The sequence below is a fragment of the Eleutherodactylus coqui genome, chromosome 4 (assembly GCF_035609145.1).
Source record: "Eleutherodactylus coqui strain aEleCoq1 chromosome 4, aEleCoq1.hap1, whole genome shotgun sequence".
NCBI classification, from domain to species: Eukaryota; Metazoa; Chordata; class Amphibia; order Anura; family Eleutherodactylidae; genus Eleutherodactylus; species Eleutherodactylus coqui.
The window spans coordinates 186,337,549-186,359,141 of NC_089840.1; the positions used below are offsets into that span (position 1 = coordinate 186,337,549).

General features: G+C 44.5%; 1 protein-coding gene across 1 annotated transcript in view; it reads left to right on the plus strand.

The window, feature by feature from the left end:
* Positions 1–21,593, plus strand: part of GRID1 (glutamate ionotropic receptor delta type subunit 1) — a 1,141,753-nt gene that overhangs the window by 877,716 nt on the left and 242,444 nt on the right. Inside the window, exon 8 of the mRNA XM_066598745.1 lies at positions 344–463. Coding sequence (XP_066454842.1) covers positions 344–463 — 120 coding nt within the window. The remainder of the gene's footprint in view (positions 1–343; positions 464–21,593) is intronic.

Below are 21,593 nucleotides of genomic sequence, written 5' to 3' on the forward strand. Positions count from 1 at the left end.
CTAGCCTACTTTTTTTTGTTTTAACTCCCATTGATTTCAATTAGAATCAGAATCGGACATCCCAATTTATGTTCATTTTTACAAAATAGGGTTTGGGAATACCCAACCCAAATGCATTTTCAGACTTGCATTAGGTTTTCAGCTGTGCAGAAGCTTTTTAAAACTTTATTACATTTAAATGTTGTGTTATGACTTTACCATATTTGCTTAGCTGCTTGAATTATGATTTTATAATAAATACAGAAGCAAGTTCACAGATCTCATGAACTTTGTTTTGCAAATAATTACATTTCAGTACTCTAAAAATGATGCCCCTAATTGTTTGTAAATCCTATTTCTTCAGGGTCGCATAACAGGATTAACTGGGATTATGGAGTTCAGGGAGGATGGCTCAAATCCTCACGTACAGTTTGAAATTCTTGGAACCAGCTACAGTGAGACATTTGGCAAAGATGTGCGGAGGGTAAGTAACTTATTATCTCACATCTACTTAAATGCTGATTTCCGCTCAGTTTAAGAATGCTTTCTAAAGAACTTTGCAACAGTAATAGCTAAGGTCCATTCTGCTAAAGATGAACAAGCACTACTGTAATAGTAGGAAAGTAAAATAGTAATAAACAACCTAATTGCTATAATGAAAAAATATAATGGACCTGTACAATAAGAGAAAATCCCACAAATAACTCCCTAAAATATCATAATTATATAAATCACAATATTCTTACATGGGGAATATTGCATTATATTTAGCTACATATGATAATACATAGCGGGGTCTCCTTGGCCCTAATGACTTCAGATACTCTACATAACACCCTTTCCACTAATGTCTGATACACTTAATAATGAAAACGGCTCACAAATTCTATACAAGAAGATGTATTGGGCCATCTACAGTGGTGCAAGGAGAGTTGTCATTGGACAGTTGAGCAATTGAAAAATGGTCTATACAATGATGAATCACACTACTCTACCTTCAAATCAGATGGATGTACCTGGGTGTGGAGGGTGTTTGGGAAATGCCTTTTACCTGAGTGTTTTGTGCCAAAAGTTAGGTATGGCAGAGGTTTCATTATGATCTGGGAATGTTTTACATTGCATGGACTTGGTCTGTTGCTTGTGGTGACAAGAACCATGAAAATGTAGGTATATCTTGATATTCTAGACAATACAATGATAGGAATATCTGCTCCTACCCTAAGTAATCTGTATGATTTAACAATTGGGCCAGGAGCAGGCCAGCTTACATAATGCACAACTGAATATGAACATATTAAAACTAAAGAAAAGCAAAACACAGTGGATCCAAATGAGAGAGGTTCCAGCCTTTACTTTGCTCTTTTTTTTGGATACACTCCTGTGTTTGGCTCTAAAAATGCAACAAAATCTGCATGTATGATTTCAGGACAATAATCTCAGGACCAAAGAATGTGGGTTGATCAATTTTTCCAGAATGACATTCTTACCCTGCAAACATTGGCCCTAATGCTGGAGCCACAACATTTGTGAACTTTTTTTGCAGTTTTTTTTCCTGAAGTTTTCTACACATATAAGTAGTATAGGGTACACATAACTCTTCAACCCTCTTCTAGCAAAAGTGAAAGGTGCCACGCCCCCTTACAATGACCTTTGATCACTGACCCTTTGACCACCCCTTTGATGTAACATCTGCCAGTCTTTTGGAATCTCAGGTCTGGAATGCGGATGGGGGCCAGATTCCAGAAGACTGCCACATGTCACATCAAAGGGGTGGTCAAAAGGTCAGGGGTCAAAGAGCATGGTAAGGGGCATGGCACCTGTCCCTTTGCTAGAAAAAGATTGGTTGACGAAATATGGATACGCTATACTACTCATATAGATCTATATTTGTCAAATACTTTTTGGAAAATTGTGGCAAAAGGATGCAAAGGGATGTGTTATTTTTTACATTAGAACCTGTGACTTTTATTGACACTCAGCAAATTTGAAAAGTTTAAGGAACATTTATTAATTGAATAATGCTAAAGCAGCCCAAAAGTTAATTTTCTGCATGTTTTAAAGGTGAACATGAGTCAAATTTACTGAAAGATGTGTATTTACAATAAATATCATGCAAATCCCTCAAACTACCTATTTTGCCTTACATAAAAAAATAACAGTGTAATTAAATGTACGCCACAATGTTTTTGATATGGACGCCTAGTGGTAGAACATTAATAATTCATATTGCTCCACTAGATGTCACTAACATATTGCTTCAAACAATTCATTTTTCCCTAAGGCTACAATTCTAAATACCACCATTAGATGTCACTGACGGCTGTAAGCAGTTTAAAGCTCCCTTAACAAGACATTTTTACATATAAATAGCTAGAATAATGATGTCATTATGTCACGTCTAGAGTGTTCCTTCAATTTGATGATCCAGTTCCAGTTTCCATGCTGTAGTACGATCATGTGTTAAACTAATCTATTAGAATGTGCTCCTAATGCTATACAGTAGGTATCTTAGCATTATGTTGCCATGTATACCACCTAGTGCCTAGCAAGACTATCTCTTAAGTGGGGTAAACAGAATAGAAGAGGAAGGTGGAGAAACCCAATTGAAGAAAAAAAGGATATATGAGAACTATATAATTTGTGAAGATGTATGGACTGAAGCTTTTCATTTGAAAAGGGGGTTTCCTCTTTCTTTTTTTGGATATGATAGGTGTAGCCGACGCCAAGTACCATCACACGCTCCTGGATGGACGTATGGCACTGTATAAGGCACAACCTGAGAATATATATATATATATATATAGGGGGTGGATAAAAATATGGAAACACTGTACGAAATGTATGCATTGTTACATGGCGTTATAAATCATATTTCAATTAGACATGTAGAGACTGATCTTAAGTGGAGGAAATATGACACACATGCTGCCGGGCAGAAGTCAACATTTGCTGGAGCAACAAGAATCTACTGGTCAGGGCTGTCAGCCACACAGCTGCTATTACCAGCTGGTTCCCAAAACCACCCAGAGCAGGGCAAGAGGTGAAATAAACACAAATTTGTCAGTGAAGCTCTCAGCTAAGCAGGAGTCAAAAAGTCAGCTCAGTGCTAATAATTATAGCAGGGGCACCTAGCGGTCACGTGATCGCCGAGTCGCAAAGTGGAAGAAACACTTCCACTTTCACTTTTTAGTACATTAAGCACTATATACTCAGGAAAGGAGAAGGCAGAAGCAGTTAGAAACCACTTCTTGCTTCTCCTCTGGGTTCTCAGCTGTGACTAACAGCTGATGATCCGACCTGCTCCTGCTTGATTGCAGGAGCAAAGGCTTTATTCCCATGCCATATTTTTGCTATTGGCCGGGATTAAAGCCCAGTACCCAGCGCCGTATATTTACCATGCTTGGTACTTAAGGGGTTAATGATAAATGAAGATGCCACTATTTTACAACGTTGCTCCTGAATGTCTTTGGTCTTTTTTTTTCTTAAGGGCTCCTACCCACTAGCATTTTTTTAACACTGCAATATCGCTGTATTTTTTTAAATGAAAATGTCAATGGGACTTTCTATGGTTAAAATCGCATCGCCCAAAAATTGCAAGTTTTTGTCTAAATTGTCTATTTTTATTCTTGCGTTGTTGGGGACCACTATTTTTCTAACTTTTTATCCTGTCTATTTATTGTCATGAATTTTTCATTATAAATAAGCACATTATCTCGGTAAGATTGTCCTGATGTGCTTTCATTATAATGTTTATATGCTATAATGCTTAGACAATTTTCATCAAATGCTGAACTCTCGTTTTACTTAAAAATGAGATTTTAGTATTTTAAAGTGGATAGATTTTCCTGAAAGCAGTGGATATTTATCTCACTTTGATAACGATAACGTATGAATGTTGTTTTTCTCCTGTAATATTTTTTTGTCAAGATAGGAAAAATAAAAAGTGAAGTGGTGTTATAAATATTTGAGTTTTTGCATTATTCTTCTATGTCCCTAGATATTACCACTAAAAGCCCCAAATTATAATTTTTCACTTTAAAATCAAAAGTATAATTTGATAAGAAACAAGGCACTATCAGGTTGTAAAATTTTATTTAAGCTCAGCATACATTGTGTATTTATGAGGAATACACTGAGAGCTCATGTTCCATCTGTCAAGGACCATAACAAGGTGCAGAATGAATATTAATGGTAGTTATTACTCTTGTATTTCATAAAAGCAACACAATAGCAAATAATTTTAGACTATTTCCCCTGCTGAAAATTTCCCACGTAAAACTGCAAGTCAACAATGTGTGTGCTCTACATGAGGAGGTGTATTCTTATAAATGACCATTTTGTTAAAAAAATGACATTTTGAAAATAATATGTGTTTGTTTTGTTATGTAAGGTATAATATTTTTAATGTTAAGAGCAAATTCAATAATATGATTATCAATACCCGCTCAGTAGCTCTATTTTTGACATTTATTTTACTTCAGTATTACTTGACAGTACAGAGTATTCAATCTAAAAATGCAGTAGAAGTTTCTTTTCACACCAATGTTTTTCGCTACATTATTCAATTTCATTACAAAAAAGTGGATATTTCAATTAGTGTCCTCATTAGTATCAAAAAGATCTTACTGATCAAAAATCACTCTAGTTTTGATGCTATTCTTTTATCACTTTAATTAAGGTATTATGTTTATTATACAGGTGATTATGGGGATAATATAGTCTAGAGAAATGCCAGTTAAAATAGCCTGCCACATATGCTCCCCGCTGACTCTTCTGAAGACTTATGTAAGCCAAAATGGCCTTTTTGAAGCACTTTCCTGTAACCAACACTCTTGTTTCCAAAGATGTGGAGGTGTATTGTTCCATTTCTTTTACTTTCCATGGTTGACACATCAAGGATTGTTTTATGAATGTAAATATGTCTATTAGTTGGGTTTTGTAATATTAAAATGATAACATAGATACCCTAATTTAATGGTAACTTTCAGGGCTCATGTAGATGAGCGTAATTGTCAGCGCTGCTAGCAGCAAGAAATATAGGAGCCCTCTAAAGCACACAGCAAAGATAGGACAGGAAATGCAGAAAACTATGTTAATTTGAACAAGCCCTCAAGAAAACATATAGACAAGCCAACTTTCAATTCACTGCCTCAAGGCTCATTCAGATCAACATAGTTTTCTGCGCTGCTAGCAACAAACAGAACATGCTTCTAATAACAGCCAATAGGTTTCTATAGAAGTGTTCACATGAAGTTTATTAGATGCCTGTAACTCCACCCATCTAGCAAAAGATTGGATATGTAAGTGTAAACTCACATGTTGGCTCCGAGGTGCGGGTAAAGATAGAACATATCCAATTTTTGCTGTGTGCTTTCCATGGCTCCTATGGGAGCCTTGAAAGCACACAGCACGCACCTCGGAGCATGTGAATGGGCTACTTCATGGAGCTTGAAGCAGCCGATTCACGCGATCTTCACAGCACTGCTAGCAGTGGGCTTTTCTCGTTGCTAGCAGCGCCGACAACTGCGCTAGTCTGCATGAGCTTAATACAAGCTCTGAGCTTGGTAATCTAGCACTCAGAGTTTATAGGCATGCATCAGTTTTTCTAAGGTTGAATACCTCTGTAATAGAAATCTTCATGGAAGATAGTGTGGCAGAAGGAGTACCTACACCTCCTATATACAGAGCTGCAGGAATACCTTGACACCCTTCTGCTACTGTGCCATTTAGACGAATGTAGCTGTCACGCTGCTAGCAGCACAAAAAGATCTCAACTGTAGGAGATGTAAATAGCACATGCATGGGCTGCTTCCAGCTACTTCAAGTAGCCTGTTCACACGATCCTAGGTGTGAGGGTTACTTGCACTATATGGAAGGTGGGAGGGGTCTTTATTGGGAGGTACCTACTGCTATGTATAGAATCACAAGTTATCTATGCCTGAAAAAGAAACATTTGTTTTGAAAGATATTGGATTTTGGCCCCCAATGGCTTCTGTAGCTGCTGTGTGATGTCACCAGCCTCTGTATCGCGGAGACGTGAGGTTGATGCTACTGGCATCTCTCAAAATATTTTTCTTGCCGATTTCTTTCAAGCAGTTCAGGTGGCCTTTCTATCTACCCTTATAATGGGAGAGTTTTATCTGGTGATGGTCACCCTTGTGTGTATGAACAGTGAGTGTTTTTTCTTTCGTCAACTAGTAAGATAGTATATATTGATGCAATTGCTTTGAATTTCACCTCTCCTCTTCATCTCTGTTATAATTGCTTTTATTATTATTTTAGCAGCTTGGGGAAACTTTTTTTATGGTTTTATGCTACTGTGGCATCATTATGATGGATGATTATGATTAAATGTGGCATTTATTATATTCTCCTAAGTTTTGGTCTAGTAGTATTACTATTGATTACTACTGATTTCTTTCACCTGCTTGATCACTGAATTGCTGTTGTAATAGATTTCTTTAAGTTGTGATCAGTTTTTCACATGTTTATGGCCAAGTAGAAGCCATTATTCAGCTACAGCACCAGGGTAATTGATTTCTTAGCACGAAAACTTTTATGATTATTTTATTAATAATTAGAGATGAGCGAACATGTCCGTTACGGACACATCCGCACCCGGACACCGGCTTTGCCGAACACTGCAGTGTTCGCGCGTAAAGGTCCGGGTGCCGCCGGGGGGCGGGGAGATGCGCGGCGGCGCGGGCGGCAGTAGCGGGGAACAGGGGGGAGCCCTCTCTCTCTCCCTCTCCCCCCCACTCCCCGCCGCACCCCCCCGCGCTGCCACGGCGGCCCCCGAACTTTTTCGCCCGAACACTGAAGTGTTCGCAAAGTTCGGTGTTCGGGCGAAAAAGGGGCGGGGCCGAACATGTTCGCTCATCTCTATTAATAATAAATACAATTTTTTTGTGGGCACAAAAATAACTGCCCAATGGCCATTTAAATAATTACACGTCGTATAAATTATGCACATTTATCCAGTGCAAGGCATTATTTTTTTCATGGTGAAATTGTAGTCCCTAACGTTAGCAATGTGCTACCTTGATTCCCCCCTTTCTTTTTTTCTCCTTCCCTTGTGATTTTTCTCTTCTTTTCCCTTCATCTTTTTCTGTTCACCTTTTCTGTTTCTTGTTCTGAAGCAACCTGGTTGCAATTTAGTGTCTTATGTGTGTGTTTGTGCTGTGAGCGCAGAAGGCCATTCTGACATACACACAAAGGGATTTGTGGTGTCTGTTGATTCCGATTCCTTATCTTGTTCCAGCCTCTGCTACCTGTTGTGGTTGTTGTGGGAAAGTTTTCGCTATCTCTTGACAGCCCATTTATTTAAGTAGATGGAATGATATGTGTTGAAACCTTGGATTCTACATACTACTTGTGTACCTTGCTTTTCACAGCTCTTGCTATTGTTCCTTTGAATGTGCTTCTTCTTATTTTGTTATATTTTTGCAAAAATCCAAGAGATAGATTAAACATAACGTTAACATTGTGCACATTGGCCTTTAATCTGATGTGAAACAACTCTTTAGAATGTTTGCTGCATAAGGTATGTCTTTTGTTGGCCCTTTGGAGACCATTATTGTGCTAGAACCTGGGCCCACTAAAAGACTCTTTGATCCTCTGTTGGGCCCATCTAACACTACTTAAAGCTTGTGCAAATCATCAAAATGTACCAAGGGAGTTCCTGGGATTTGGCGATTCGATTTATATTCTTTCATAGCTTTTCTTTTTCTGCTTTCATGTAAACAAAGCATCTACATTTGTTAAAATAATTTGGACTGCTTGCAATAAAATAGAGACATAATAAAAATCTTGCAAGACATTTTTTTCATCTCTTGCTGACAACAAAAGTTTTATATAGCATATGAGATTTAGGAAAAGTAATGTTACTGAAGAAATCTTCATGTAGTATTTGATATTGATTTTTTTAGATGTTTTATTGCTGCTTAGAATGAAATTTGGGTTTTCTGTGGCTTTAATAATAAACGACCACATTGTTTAGTTTTATTTGTCTGAATGTTTACAAGTTCTGACAAGAGAGTATTCAATAACAGAAAATACAATATTTTATTACAATGTAAAATTCACCATTCAGTCACTAGTAGCAAACAATAAACCTACTTGTAAGACACTGGATAGTCTTAAGACCCAAATAAAACAACCAAATTATCCAGATGTTATTTATAAATTAACAAATTTATGTGTAAGCTAATGATGCATTAATTATGTTATGACTTAATTACGATGATGCTTGCTGTTTGTGGGTTTCCAACTACCAACAATATTTTTATGTGCTCATAAAAATATATGTTTATAATTTTATTTATTACCCATCTCGTATTTAGGAGCAACATATTTTACAGTGCTATACAGAGGTCAATACAATTTACATCAGCCCTTGTTCCCATTAGGGCTCACAGTCTAAGCCTCGTTCACATGGTTTTAGCACATTATAGGCGCATGAAAAGATCATGTCTATTAGAACCAATTGTTTCCTAAAGAAGCGTTCACATGAAGGAATTTTAGACTTGCAAAAAACTCGCAACTATTAAAGATAGATCGTACGACTGCATTGCACGCATATAAGGTTTGTGGTGCATGAAAAGATAGGACCCGACTAGAGATGAGCGAACGTACTCGGTTAGGGCGATTTCGCAATCGAGCATAGCTTTTTTCGAGTAACTGACTACTCGAGCGAAAAGATTCGGGGGGCGCCGGGGGGGCGGGGGGCGGCGTGGTGGAGTGGGGGGTAGCAGTGGGGAACAGCTGCAACCTCCCACTCACCCCCGGCGCCCCATGAATCTTTTCGCTTGGGTAGTCAGTTACTCGAAAAAAGCGATGCTCGATTGCGAAATTGCCCTAAACGACTACGTTCGCTCATCTCTAGTCGGGTCCTATCTTTTGTGTGTGATGCATGGGAGCTTCCATAGACTTCTATCAAAGCTGAATAACACGCACCTCCTAATCACGTGAACAGGCAATTTCACAGCTAATTAAGCTTGAGACTTAATAGCTGGAAATCACCCATTCATGCGATTCTTAGTGCAGTATAATCTGCTTTTAAGCAGGGACCTTTCCCAGTTAGGAACAGCTTCAGTTTTCCCTATTAGGCCTCGGTCAGACGGGCTTTTCTTCGCGCGATTTGCGCATGCGCATGCGTCCGGCGATTTTATAGAACCATTGCTTTGCAATGGTATCGGACACATGAGCGCTTTTTATGCGCTTGTCCGATTAATTATAGAACAGAAATCGCAGATCGCACCTATCTGCGATTCCTGGTCTTCTCTATATGCGCTCAATGGGGCCGGCGGCAGCAGCGCCGACCCCATCGAGAACATATACAACACAAATCATTCTCCTCTGCCACAGCTGTACCAGCTGTCGCAGAGAAGAATGATATTTGCCCATTGAATTCAATGGAGCCGGCAATACAGCCGGCTCCATTGAAAGCAATGGGCTGCCGGCGATCGCAGGATGAATTTTCGGGAAGGGCATAAAAATATAAGCCCTTCCCTGAAAATCATCCAAAATGTGTAAAAAGTAAAAAAAAAATATACTCACCTTGTCCCCGCAGATGGAGTTCAGCCGTGGCCGGCCGGCAGTTCTCCTGAACTGCTCTGAGTAGTATTCAGCAGACGGGGATTTAAAATCCCCGCCTGCTGAATGGGCTGCCTCTGATTGGTCACAGCCCTCACTAATCAGAGGCAGCTCTCACTCACCCATTTATGAATGGGTGAGTGTGAGTGCTGCCTCTGATTGGCTCAGCGCAGGGACCAATCAGGGGCAGCTCTCAGCTGTCATTCAATCTGTCTGCAGGTACAACTATGGGAAGCTTTGTTGCCTAGTGCATAGGGACATAACTCCAACTGAAGTCAATAATAAATGTGTGTACTTTAAAGATAATATAGTTTAAAATTACACAAATTAAGTTTATTAGTATAGAAAAATAATAATATGACCCAAGTTATGTTATTATTTTGTCAAAATTAAACAACAGATAGAAAAACCTTTGCATTTTTATTTCTGAAATTGATAAATGTCTCTTTCTCTGTGTGATAATTAACTATGGTGACTTACTGGTTTATAAATAATTGCACTGATTTTTAAAAGAATGGAAAGAGAAGTTTAGATGCTACCTTTTACAAGGGTTTTAGGTCCCATTCACCTATGTGTAAAAGAAGTCAGACTGCTCATCTTAACCATTATCATTAGCACATTATTTATTTTACCAAGATTTAAGATCATAAACATTTAAGGGAACTTTTTTCACATTAGACACGTTTATACCTTACAATTCCCCTTACCTTCAGATCAGCAAATGTTTCCAAGATTCCTTGTTGGGATATTTCTTACACACTTACTTGCGTGTAGAGAAACCCCTCTTGAAATAGAAACTTTTCAATATACTGACCTCTGTGTATCTAACCTTTCTCAGAATTATCATCTTCATTCACATCTGGATTTAAGGATCCATTCACAGCATCCATTACAGATTTACAGAAACATCCAGTATGAAATAATGCTGCATACAGCACTATTTCATTAAGAAAAATGCCAGAATGCATGACAGCAGCCAGCTATAGCCCTTTATTGTCAGTTAGCTCCATTCAGTGCCATTCAAGCCCAGCAAGACCTGAACCTGGCACTTCTGCTTTTGTCATTGTTCAATGTGAAAAAATGTGTTCATTCGTGGTATTATTACAATAGGAAGATGTGTCCATTATAACTTTTTTTTAATTCAATGCCATCTGTCACAAAAATCAAGTTGAATATATGTACACTACCAGTCAAAAATTTTAGAACACCTAAATTTTTCCAGTTCTTATTAATACTTACGCCATTTAATGTCCCAAATGTACTTTGAAATGCAAGCATAGAACAGATAAACAAGTTAAGATGAATAAAAATAATGGATTAACTTTGTTTCACCAAACTGATCAAAAACGTAATGCTCAGATGCACGCATATGTGCTCGCCCCCATTTGTAGCTGGCTTAATAGTCGGTGTCACTCAGGAATCATCCTTTCCCCTAGTTGAAAAGTGTTTTTAATTCGTCAGTCCATAAGACCTTCCACTTTTCAGTAGTCTACTCAAGGTGCTGCTTGGTCCAGCCAAGTCTTTTTTAAATTTTGCAATCTTTTACTGATACTCTTATCCGTCAAGCATGCACATATAAGTTGCTGCCTTAAAGTTAAAATGGAAACCTGTTTATGTTTTGCTGCATTAAGCGGTGCTTGAAAATTTTGCCCTGTTAGGTGCCAATCAAGTAAACTGTTGATTTTTGAAAATATGTCATCCGATTCTGTTGTGTCCTTTGGTCTGCCAGAACTCTCCCTGTCAGAGTTTCCTCCAGTTTCCAAGTGCCTTTTGATGGTATAGGAAACTGTATTGACTGCCACCTTTGCTTTTTTGGCAATTTCTGTGTAGGACACACTTACACTTGTAAGGATTATAATTGTCTGTCTGTCTTCTTTTGGTTAATTGCCCTTTTCTTGCTATTATGACAGCAGTGTGCTCTGTCCTGAAGAGCAAAACTGTCCAAATACTACCTTAGAGGGTGTAATGCAGTCTGTTCCAACACTTGTTATATAAAATCAGAGGATTTGAAAGTAATCTACAAAAGTTGAGATATCTGTAGCAATAGTTTGCATCCAATTTCAAACCATGTTTTGCTTTCTGTGCTGCAGATCAGCTATCTTTATTGTGTTCCCTGAAAAGCCTTTTGGTTAAAATCATAAATTCAAACAATTCTTACATTTCAAAAATGTCATAATATTTTTATGTGTTTAACTTACCTTTGAACTTTTGAAGCATTTCCCATTACTTGTTAGACTTGATTGTCTGACGTGCTACACTAATTTAAGTAGTTCTTAGACACTAATTTATAATTTATAAATAATTTATAATTTATGGACTTGTACTGTGGTAATGCAAAAAATAACTGGAAAATTCAGGTGTTTTAAAAATATTTGTCAAAAAAAATAAGCATATAGAAGTTGTTGGAATCAAATGAAATGTTACCGTATGTTTGTGCTTGTAACATTGATTTAAGTGACTACAATATCAGAGGAAAAAGATAATTTAGTGTGAAAAACTGAACACTTGTAGGGAGGCTCTAGTACCCCGTTTGACTGCCTCTAGCTTGGATGCAAAATGTGATATGGGTGGGCATGGAGGAATAGAGGTTCTATATTGTATTAGTCGACATTTGCTGTAACTTAGCCTCTAGATTGTGCAAACTCATAGGCTGTTAAAGTTGGCATCCCAGAAGTATACTCTTTACAATAAATCTGGTGACAATATTTTAGGAGGCATTCTGGTGACACCCTTACTGTTTGCAGCCCAGCATTGTCCAGCTGGAAAATGTCTCTTGAAAGCCCTGCCATGAGAGGCAACATATGTGGCTGTAAAATGTCATGAACATATTGCTGAGCTGTTATTCATCGTACCACTACTGGAGGTGACTGACTGTTGTATGTGATGGCTTCCCAGACCATTACACATGCAGTGGGGGCAGTATGCCATTCCACAGCAAAGGCAGGATTGAGACACTCACCCTAAGCCTCCTGACACAAACATGGCCATCATCAGTGCCCAAACTAAGTCTGGGTTCATCACTAGAGATAAGCAAGCACCAAAATGCTTGGGTGCTCGTTACTCGGGACGAAAATTTTGCGATGCTCGAGGGTTCGTTTCGAATAACGAACCCCATTGAAGTCAATGGGCGACCCGAGCATTTTTGTATATCGCCCATGCTCGCTAAGGTTTCCATTTGTGAAAATCTGGGCAATTCAAGAAAGTGATGGGAACGACACAGCAACGGATAGGGCAGTCGAGGGGCTACATGTTGGGCTGCATCTCAAGTTCCCAGGTCCCACTATTAAGCCACAATAGCGGCAAGAGTGGGCCCCCCCCTCCCAACAATTTTTACTTCTGAAAAGCCCTCATTAGCAATGCATACCTTAGCTAAGCACCACACTACCTCCAACAAAGCACAATCACTGCTTGCATGACACTCCGCTGCCACTTCTCCTGGGTTACATGCTGCCCAACCCCCCCCCCCCCCCCGCACGACCCAGTGTCCACAGCACACACCAAAGTGTCCCTGTGCAGCCTTCAGCTGCCCTCATGCCACGCCACACTCATGTCTATTTATAAGTGCGTCTGCCATGAGGAGGAACCGCAGGCACACACTGCAGAGGGTTGGCGCGGCTAGGCAGCGACCCTCTTTAAAAGGGGCAGGACGATAGCCCACAATGCTGTACAGAAGCAATGAGAAATATAATCCTGTGCCACCGCCATCAGGAGCTGCACACGTGGGCATAGCAATGGGGAACCTATGTGCCACACACTATTCATTCTGTCAAGGTGTCTGCATGCCTCAGTCAGACTGCGTTTTTTTATAAATAGTCACAGGCAATGGGAATTCCGTGTGCACCCACAGCATGGGTGGCTCCCTGGAACCCACCCGCTGTACATAAATGTATCCCATTACAGTGCTGTGGACAGCAGCGCTAACGTCAGATTAAATGCAGGTGGGCTTCGGCCCAAACTGCATGCCCCAGTCAGGCTCGAGTTTTTTATAAGTATACACAGGCACGTACATCTCCCTAATGGGAAGTCCATGTGGACCGACAGCATGGGTGGGTCCCAGGAAGCCACTGGCGGTACATAAATATATCCCATTGCAGTGCCCAGCACAGCTGATGTAACGTCAGCTTTAATGCAGGTGGGCAAAAAATTAATTGGATTACACTGTAGGCAAGGGCCCCAAAAAATTGGTGCACCAACAGTACTAATGTACCTCAGAAAAATTGCCCATGCCCAACCAAGAGGGCAGGTGAAACCCATTAATCGCTTTGCTTAATGTGGCTTAATTGGTAACTAGGCCTGAAGGCAGCCCAGTTAAAATAAAAATTGGTTCAGGTGCAAGTTTCAACGCTTTAATGAGCATTGAAACGTATAAAAATTGTTTAGAAAAATTATATAACTGAGCCTTGTGGGCTTAAGAAAAATTGCCCGTTCGGCGTGATTACATGAGGTTTCAGGAGGAGGAGGATGAATAGAATGCACAGATTGATGAAGCAAAAAGGTCCCCGTTTTTGATGGTGATAGAGAACGATGCTTCCATCCGCGGGTGCAGCCTACGTATTGCTTAGGTATCGCTGCTGTCCGCTGGTGGAGAAGAGAAGTCTGGGGAAATCCAGGCTTTGTTCATCTTGATGAGTGTATGCCTGTCGGCACTGTCGGTTGACAGGCGGGTACGCTTATCCGTGATGATTCCCCCAGCCGCACTAAACACCCTCTCCGACAAGACGCTAGCCGCAGGACAACCAAGCACCTCCAGGGCATACAGCGCGAGTTCAGGCCACGTGTCTAGCTTCGAAACCCAGTAGTTGTAGGGGGCAGAGGCGTCACCGAGGACGGTCGTGCGATCGGCTACGTACTCCCTCACCATCCTTTTACAGTGCTCCTGCCAACTCAGCCTTGACTGGGGAGCGGTGACACAGTCTTGCTGGGGAGCCATAAAGCTGGCAAAGGCCTTGGAGAATGTTCCCCTGCCTGCGCTGTACATGCTGCCTGATCTCTGCGCCTCCCCTGCTACCTGGCCCTTGGAACTGCACCTTCTGCCACTAGCGCTGTCGGATGAGAATGTTACCATCAGTTTGTCCGCCAGGGTCCTGTGGTATAGCATCACTCTCGAACCCCTTTCCTCTTCGGGAATGAGAGTGGAAAGGTTCTCCTTATACCGTGGGTCGAGCAGTGTGTACACCCAGTAATCCGTAGTGGCCAGAATGCGTGTAACGCGAGGGTCTCGAGAAAGGCATCCTAACATGAAGTCAGCCATGTGTGCCAGGGTACCTGTACGCAACACATGGCTGTCCTCACTAGGAAGATCACTTTCAGGATCCTCCTCCTCCTCCTCCTCAGGCCATACACGCTGAAAGGATGACAGGCAAGCAGCATGGGTACCCTCAGCAGTGGGCCAAGCTGTCTCTTCCCCCTCCTCCTCATGCTGCTCCCCCTCCTCCTCAATGTGCTGAGATATAGACATGAGGGTGCTCTGACTATCCAGCGACATACTGTCTTCCCCCGCCTCAGTTTCCGAGTGCAAAGCGTCTGCCTTTATGCTTTGCAGGAAACTTCTCAAGAGGCATAGTAGAGGAATGGTGACGCTAATGATTGCAGCATCCCCGCTCACCATCTGGGTAGACTCCTCAAAGTTTCAAAGGACCTGGCAGATGGCTGCCAACCAGGCCCACTCTTCTGTAAAGAATTGAGGAGGCTGACTCCCACTACGCCGCCCATGTTGGAGTTGGTATTCCACTATAGCTCTACGCTGCTCATAGAGTCTGGCCAACATGTGGAGCGTAGAGTTCCACCGTGTGGGCACGTCGCACAGCAATCGGTGCACTGGCAGATTAAACCGATGTTGCAGGGTCCACAGGGTGGCAGCGTCCGTCTTGGACTTGCGGAAATGTGCGCTGACCCCGCGCACCTTTCCGAGCAGGTATGACAAGTGTGGGTAGCTTTTCAGAAAGCGCTGAACCACCAAATTAAAGACATGGGCCAGGCATGGCACGTGCGTGAGGCTGCCGAGCTGCAGAGCCGCCACCAGGTTACGGCCGTTGTCACACATGACCATGCCCGGTTGGAGGCTCAGCGGCGAAAGCCAGCGGTCGGTCTGCTCTGTCAGACCCTGTAGCAGTTCGTGGGCCGTGTGCCTCTTCTCTCCTAAGCTGAGTAGTTTCAGCACGGCCTGCTGACGCTTGCCCACCGCTGTGCTGCCACACCGCGCGACACCGACTGCTGGCGACGTGCTGCTGCTGCTGACACATCTTGATTGTGAGACAGAGGTTGCGTTGGAGGAGGAGGAGGAGCCTGGTTTAGTGGAGGAAGCATACACCACCGCAGATACCAGCACCGAGCTGGGGCCCGCAATTCTGGGGGTGGGTAGGACGTGAGCGGTCCCAGGCTCTGACTCTGTCCCAGCCTCCACTAAATTCACCCAATGTGCCGTCAGGGAGATATAGTGGCCCTGCCCGCCTGTGCTTGTCCACGTGTTTGTTGTTAAGTGGACCTTGGCAGTAACCGCGTTGGTGAGGGCGCGTACAATGTTGCGGGAGACGTGGTCGTGCAGGGCTGGGATGGCACATCGGGAAAAGTAGTGGCGACTGGGAACCGAGTAGCGCGGGGCCGCCGCCGCCATCATGCTTTTGAAAGCCTCCGTTTCCACAAGCCTATACGGCAGCATCTCCAGGCTGATCAATTTGGCTATGTGCACGTTTAACGCTTGAGCGTGCAGGTGTGTGGCGGCGTACTTGCGCTTGCGCTCAAACAGTTGCGCTAGCGACGTCTGGACGCTGCGCTGAGAGACATTGCTGGATGGGGCCGAGGACAGCGGAGGTGAGGGTGTGGGTGCAGGCCGGTAGGCACTTGTGCCTGTGTCCTCAGAGGGGGGTTGGATCTCAGTGGCAGGTTGGGGCACAGGGGGAGAGGCAGTGGTGCAAACCGGAGGCGGTGAACGGCCTTCGTCCCACCTTGTGGGATGCTTGGCCATCATATGCCTGCGCATGCTGGTGCTGGTGGCTCCCCAGCTGATCTTGGCGCGACAAAGGTTGCACACCACTGTTCGTCGGTCGTCAGGCGTCTCTGTGAAAAACTGCCACACCTTAGAGCACCTTGGCCTCTGCAGGGTGGCATGGCGCGAGGGGGCGCTTTGGGAAACAGTTGGTGGATTATTCGGTCTGGCCCTGCCTCTACCCCTGGCCACCGCACTGGCTCGGCCTGTGCCCACACCCTGACTTGGGCCTCCGCGTCCTCGCCCGCGTCCACGTCCTCTAGGCCTACCCCTATGCCTCAGCATGCTGTATTACCAGTAGTGCAGAAACAGAACGCTGTAATTAAATGTGCCGCTTATTGGCCTGTGGTTGGAGGCTGACTTCGCTTATGGAACGTACAGCAGAGCCAGGAAAGAATTTTGCGCAAGTCTGCTGTAACACTTAGCTGGCTGCGTATGAATTAGGACAACTACCCCCAGCAGAGACCCAGTACACTGAGGACAGTCACAGGCAGCCCAAATAGATTTTTTTCCCAAATGTTTTTGGAAAGGCCCACTGCCTATATACACTAAATATGTCTTCTGTCCCTGCCTCACACTACTGGCCCTGCACTATGTAAAATTACTGCAGACTGTTTCACTGTGGACAGGAATACAGCGGTGATGTAACAGGCAACACAAAGCCAGGAAAGACTTTTGCGCAAGCATGCTGTAACACTTAGCTGGCTGTGTATGAATTAGGACAACTACCCCCAGCAGAGACCCAGTACACTGAGGACGGTCACAGGCAGCCCAAATAGATTTTTTTTCCCAAATGTTTTTGGAAAGGCCCACTGCCTATATACACTAAATATGTCTTCTGTCCCTGCCTCACCACTACTGGCCCTGGACTATGTAAAATTACTGCAGGACGCAATGCTCTGCACGGCCGATATACAAAAAAAAAAAAATGTGCAACACTGCAAAAAGCAGCCTCCACACTACTGCACACGGTTAGATGTGGCCCTAAGAAGGACCGTTGGGGTTCTTGAAGCCTAGAATAACTCCTAACACTCTCCCTATAGCAACTCCAGCAAGACAGCACTTTCCCTGAACTATGTCAGAATGCATCTGTGGCGAGCCGCGGGAGGGGCCGATTTATATACTCGGGTGACACCTGATCTCGCCAGCCACTCACTGCAGGGGGGTGGTATAGGGCTTGAATGTCGCAGGGGGAAGTTGTAATGCCTTCCCTGTCTTTCTATTGGCCAGAAAAGCGCGCTAACTAGAGATGAGCGAACGTGTTCTTCCGAGCTTGATATTCGTGCGAATATTAGGGTGTTCGGGATGTTCGTTATTCGTAACGAACACCATGCGGTGTTCTGGTTACTTTCACTTCCTTCCCTGAGACGTTAGCGCGCTTTTTTTGGCCAATTGAAAGACAGGGAAGGCATTACAACTTCCCCCTGTGACGTTCAAGCCCTATACCACCCCCCTGCTGTGAGTGGCTGGGAAGATCAGGTGTCACCCGAACATAAAAGTCGGCCCCTCCCGCGGTTCGGCTCAGATGCCTGGTGAGTTAGCTGAGGGACAGTGCTGTTTGTACCGGAGCTGCTGTAGGGAAAGAATTGGTAGTTAGTGTAGGCTTCAAGACCCCCCAAAGGTCCTTATTAGGGCCACTGATAGCTGTGTGTTGGCTGCTGTTAGCAGTGCCATTTTTTTTCTTCTCAAAATCGGCTCTGCAGAGCGTTGCACCTGGCATTAGGGACAGAAGTGCTGCATAGGCAGGGAGAGTGTTAGGAGTGAGTGTAGCCTTCAAGAACCTCAACGGTCCTTTCTAGGGCCATATTTATCCGTGTGCAGTACTGTCCAGGCTGCTGTTAGCTGTGCTGCATTTTTTTTTGCTTCTCAAAATCGCCTCTGCAGAGCATTCCACCCTCCATTGATACTGCAGGGAAAGAATTGTATAGGCAGGGCCACAACACAGTTATTATTCATAGAATATACGCAGTGCTGCCTTTTGCTTGTAAAACAAGTGAAAATAATTCTATTTGACCTGCCTCTGTCCGTCCTAACGCCGGTGGACACGCGTCGGCTGCGTGTGCAACCTGTAAAAATCATACGCACCCAGCTACGTTTTACTCCTGGCTTCGCCATTTGCTTTCCTTAATTGGGAAAAAAAATACCTGCTCTGCCACAGTTAATAACTCTGCTACCCTCACGTTCTGTGACACATTAGCAGGAAAACAGCACAGTTATTAAACTTCTCATGTTCATAGAATATACGCAGTGCTGCCTTTTGGTGCAAAAAAACGGAAAATAATTCTATTTGTCCTGCCTCTGTCCGTCCTAACGCCGGTGGACACGTGTCGGCTGCGTCTGCAACCTGTAAAAATCAGACGCACCCAGTTACGTTTTACTCCTGGCTTCGCCATTTGCTTTCCTTAATTGGGAAAAAAAATACCTGCTCTGCCACAGTTAATAACTCTGCTACCCTCACGTTCTGTGACACATTAGCAGGAAAACAGCACAGTTATTAAACTTCTCATGTTCATAGAATATACGCAGTGCTGCCTTTTGGTGCAAAAAAACGGAAAATAATTCTATTTGTCCTGCCTCTGTCCGTCCTAACGCCGGTGGACACGTGTCGGCTGCGTCTGCAACCTGTAAAAATCATACGCACCCAGCTACGTTTTACTCCTGGCTTCGCCATTTGCTTTCCTTAATTGGGAAAAAAAATACCTGCTCTGCCACAGTTAATAACTCTGCTACCCTCACGTTCTGTGACACATTAGCAGGAAAACAGCACAGTTATTAAACTTCTCATGTTCATAGAATATACGCAGTGCTGCCTTTTGGTGCCAAAAAACGGAAAATAATTCTATTTGTCCTGCCTCTGTCCGTCCTAACGCCGGTGGACACGTGTCGGCTGCGTCTGCAACCTGTAAAAATCAGACGCACCCAGCTACGTTTTACTCCTGGCTTCGCCATTTGCTTTCCTTAATTGGGAAAAAAAATACCTGCTCTGCCACAGTTAATAACTCTGCTACCCTCACGTTCTGTGACACATTAGCAGGAAAACAGCACAGTTATTAAACTTAGATTATTCATTCACTAGAGGCAGTGGGGCCTTTCGTTTTCAAAAAAGGGAAAAAATTATATTTGGCCTGCAGTCTTGCGCCAATTTATTTCCTGCCTGTGAAATCAAATCACTGGTAATACAGCATGCTGAGGGGTAGGGGTAGGCCTAGAGGACGTGGACGCGGCCGAGGAAGCGGAGGGCCAAGTCAGGGTGTGGGCACAGGCCAAGCTCCTGATCCAGGTGTGTCGCAGCCGACTGCTGCGCGATTAGGAGAGAGGCACGTTTCTGGCGTCCCCACATTCATCGCCCAATTAATGGGTCCACGCGGGAGACGGTTATTAGAAAATGAGCAGTGTGAGCAGGTCCTGTCCTGGATGGCAGAAAGTGCTTCGAGCAACCTATCGTCTACCCGCAGTTCTGCGCCGTCCACTGCTGCCAATCCGAATCCTCTGTCTGCTGCTCCTCCTTCCTCCCAGCCTCCTCACTTCACTACAATAACACCTGCTCAGGAGCGGGAACACTCCCAGGAACTGTTCTCGGGCCCCTGCTTAGATTGGGCAGCAGCGGTTCCTCTCCCACGAGAGGAGTTTATCGTCACTGATGCCCAACCATTCGAAAGTTCCCGGGGTCCGGGGGAAGAGGCTGGGGACTTCCGCCAACTGTCTCAACAACTTTCTGTGGGTGAGGAGGACGATGACGATCAGACACAGTTGTCTTGCAGTGAGGTAGTAGTAAGGGCAGTAAGTCCGAGGGAGCAGCGCACAGAGGATTCGGAGGAAGAGCAGCAGGACGATGAGGTGACTGACCCCACCTGGTGTGCAACGCTTACTCAGGAGGACAGGTCTTCAGAGGGGGAGTCAAGGGCATCAGCAGGGCAGGTTGCAAGAGGCAGTGCGGTGGCCAGGGGTAGAGGCAGGGCCAGACCGAATAATCCACCAAGTGTTTCCCAAAGCGCCCCCTCGCGCCATGCCACCCTGCAGAGGCCGAGGTGCTCTAAGGTCTGGCAGTTTTTCACAGAGACGCCTGACGACCGACGAACAGTGGTGTGCAACCTTTGTCGCGCAAAGCTCAGCCGGGGAGCCAACACCAACAGCCTCACCACCACCACCATGCGCAGACATATGATGGCCAAGCACCCCGCAAGGTGGGACGAAGGCCGTTCAGCGCCTCCGGTTTGCACCCCTGCCTCTCCCCCTGTGCCCCAACCTGCCACTGAGATGCAACCCCCCTCTCAGGACACAGGCACTACCGTCTCCTGGCCTGCACCCACACCCTCACCTCCGCTGTCCTCGGCCCCATCCAGCAGTGTAGTTCAGCGCACCGTCCAGCCGTCGCTTGCGCAACTGTTGGAGCGCAAGCGCAAGTACGCCGCCACGCACCCGCACGCTCAAACGTTAACCGTCCGCATAGCAAAATTCATCAGCCTGGAGATGCTGCCGTATAGGGTTGTGGAAACGGAGTCCTTCAAAAGTATCATGGAGGCGGCGGCCCCGCGCTACTCAGTTCCCAGTCGCCACTACTTTTCCCGATGTGCCGTCCCAGCCCTGCACGACCACGTCTCCCGCAACATTGTACGCGCCCTCACCAACGCGGTTACTGCCACGGTCCACTTAACTACGGACACGTGGACAAGCACAGGCGGGCAGGGCCACTACATCTCCCTGACGGCACATTGGGTGAATTTAGTGGAGGCTGGGACAGAGTCAGAGCCTGGGACCGCTCACGTCCTACCCACCCCCAGAATTGCGGGCCAGAGCTCGGTGGTGGTATCTGCGGAGGTGTATGCTTCCTCCACTAAAGCACCCTCCTCCTCCTCCTCCTCCTCCTCTGTCTCGCAATCAAGATGTGTTAGCAGCAGCATGTCGCCAGCAGTCGGTGTCGCGCGGTGTGGCAGCACAGCGGTGGGCAAGCGTCAGCAGGCCGTGCTGAAACTACTCAGCTTAGGCGATAAGAGGCACACGGCCCACGAACTGCTGCAGGGTCTGACAGAGCAGA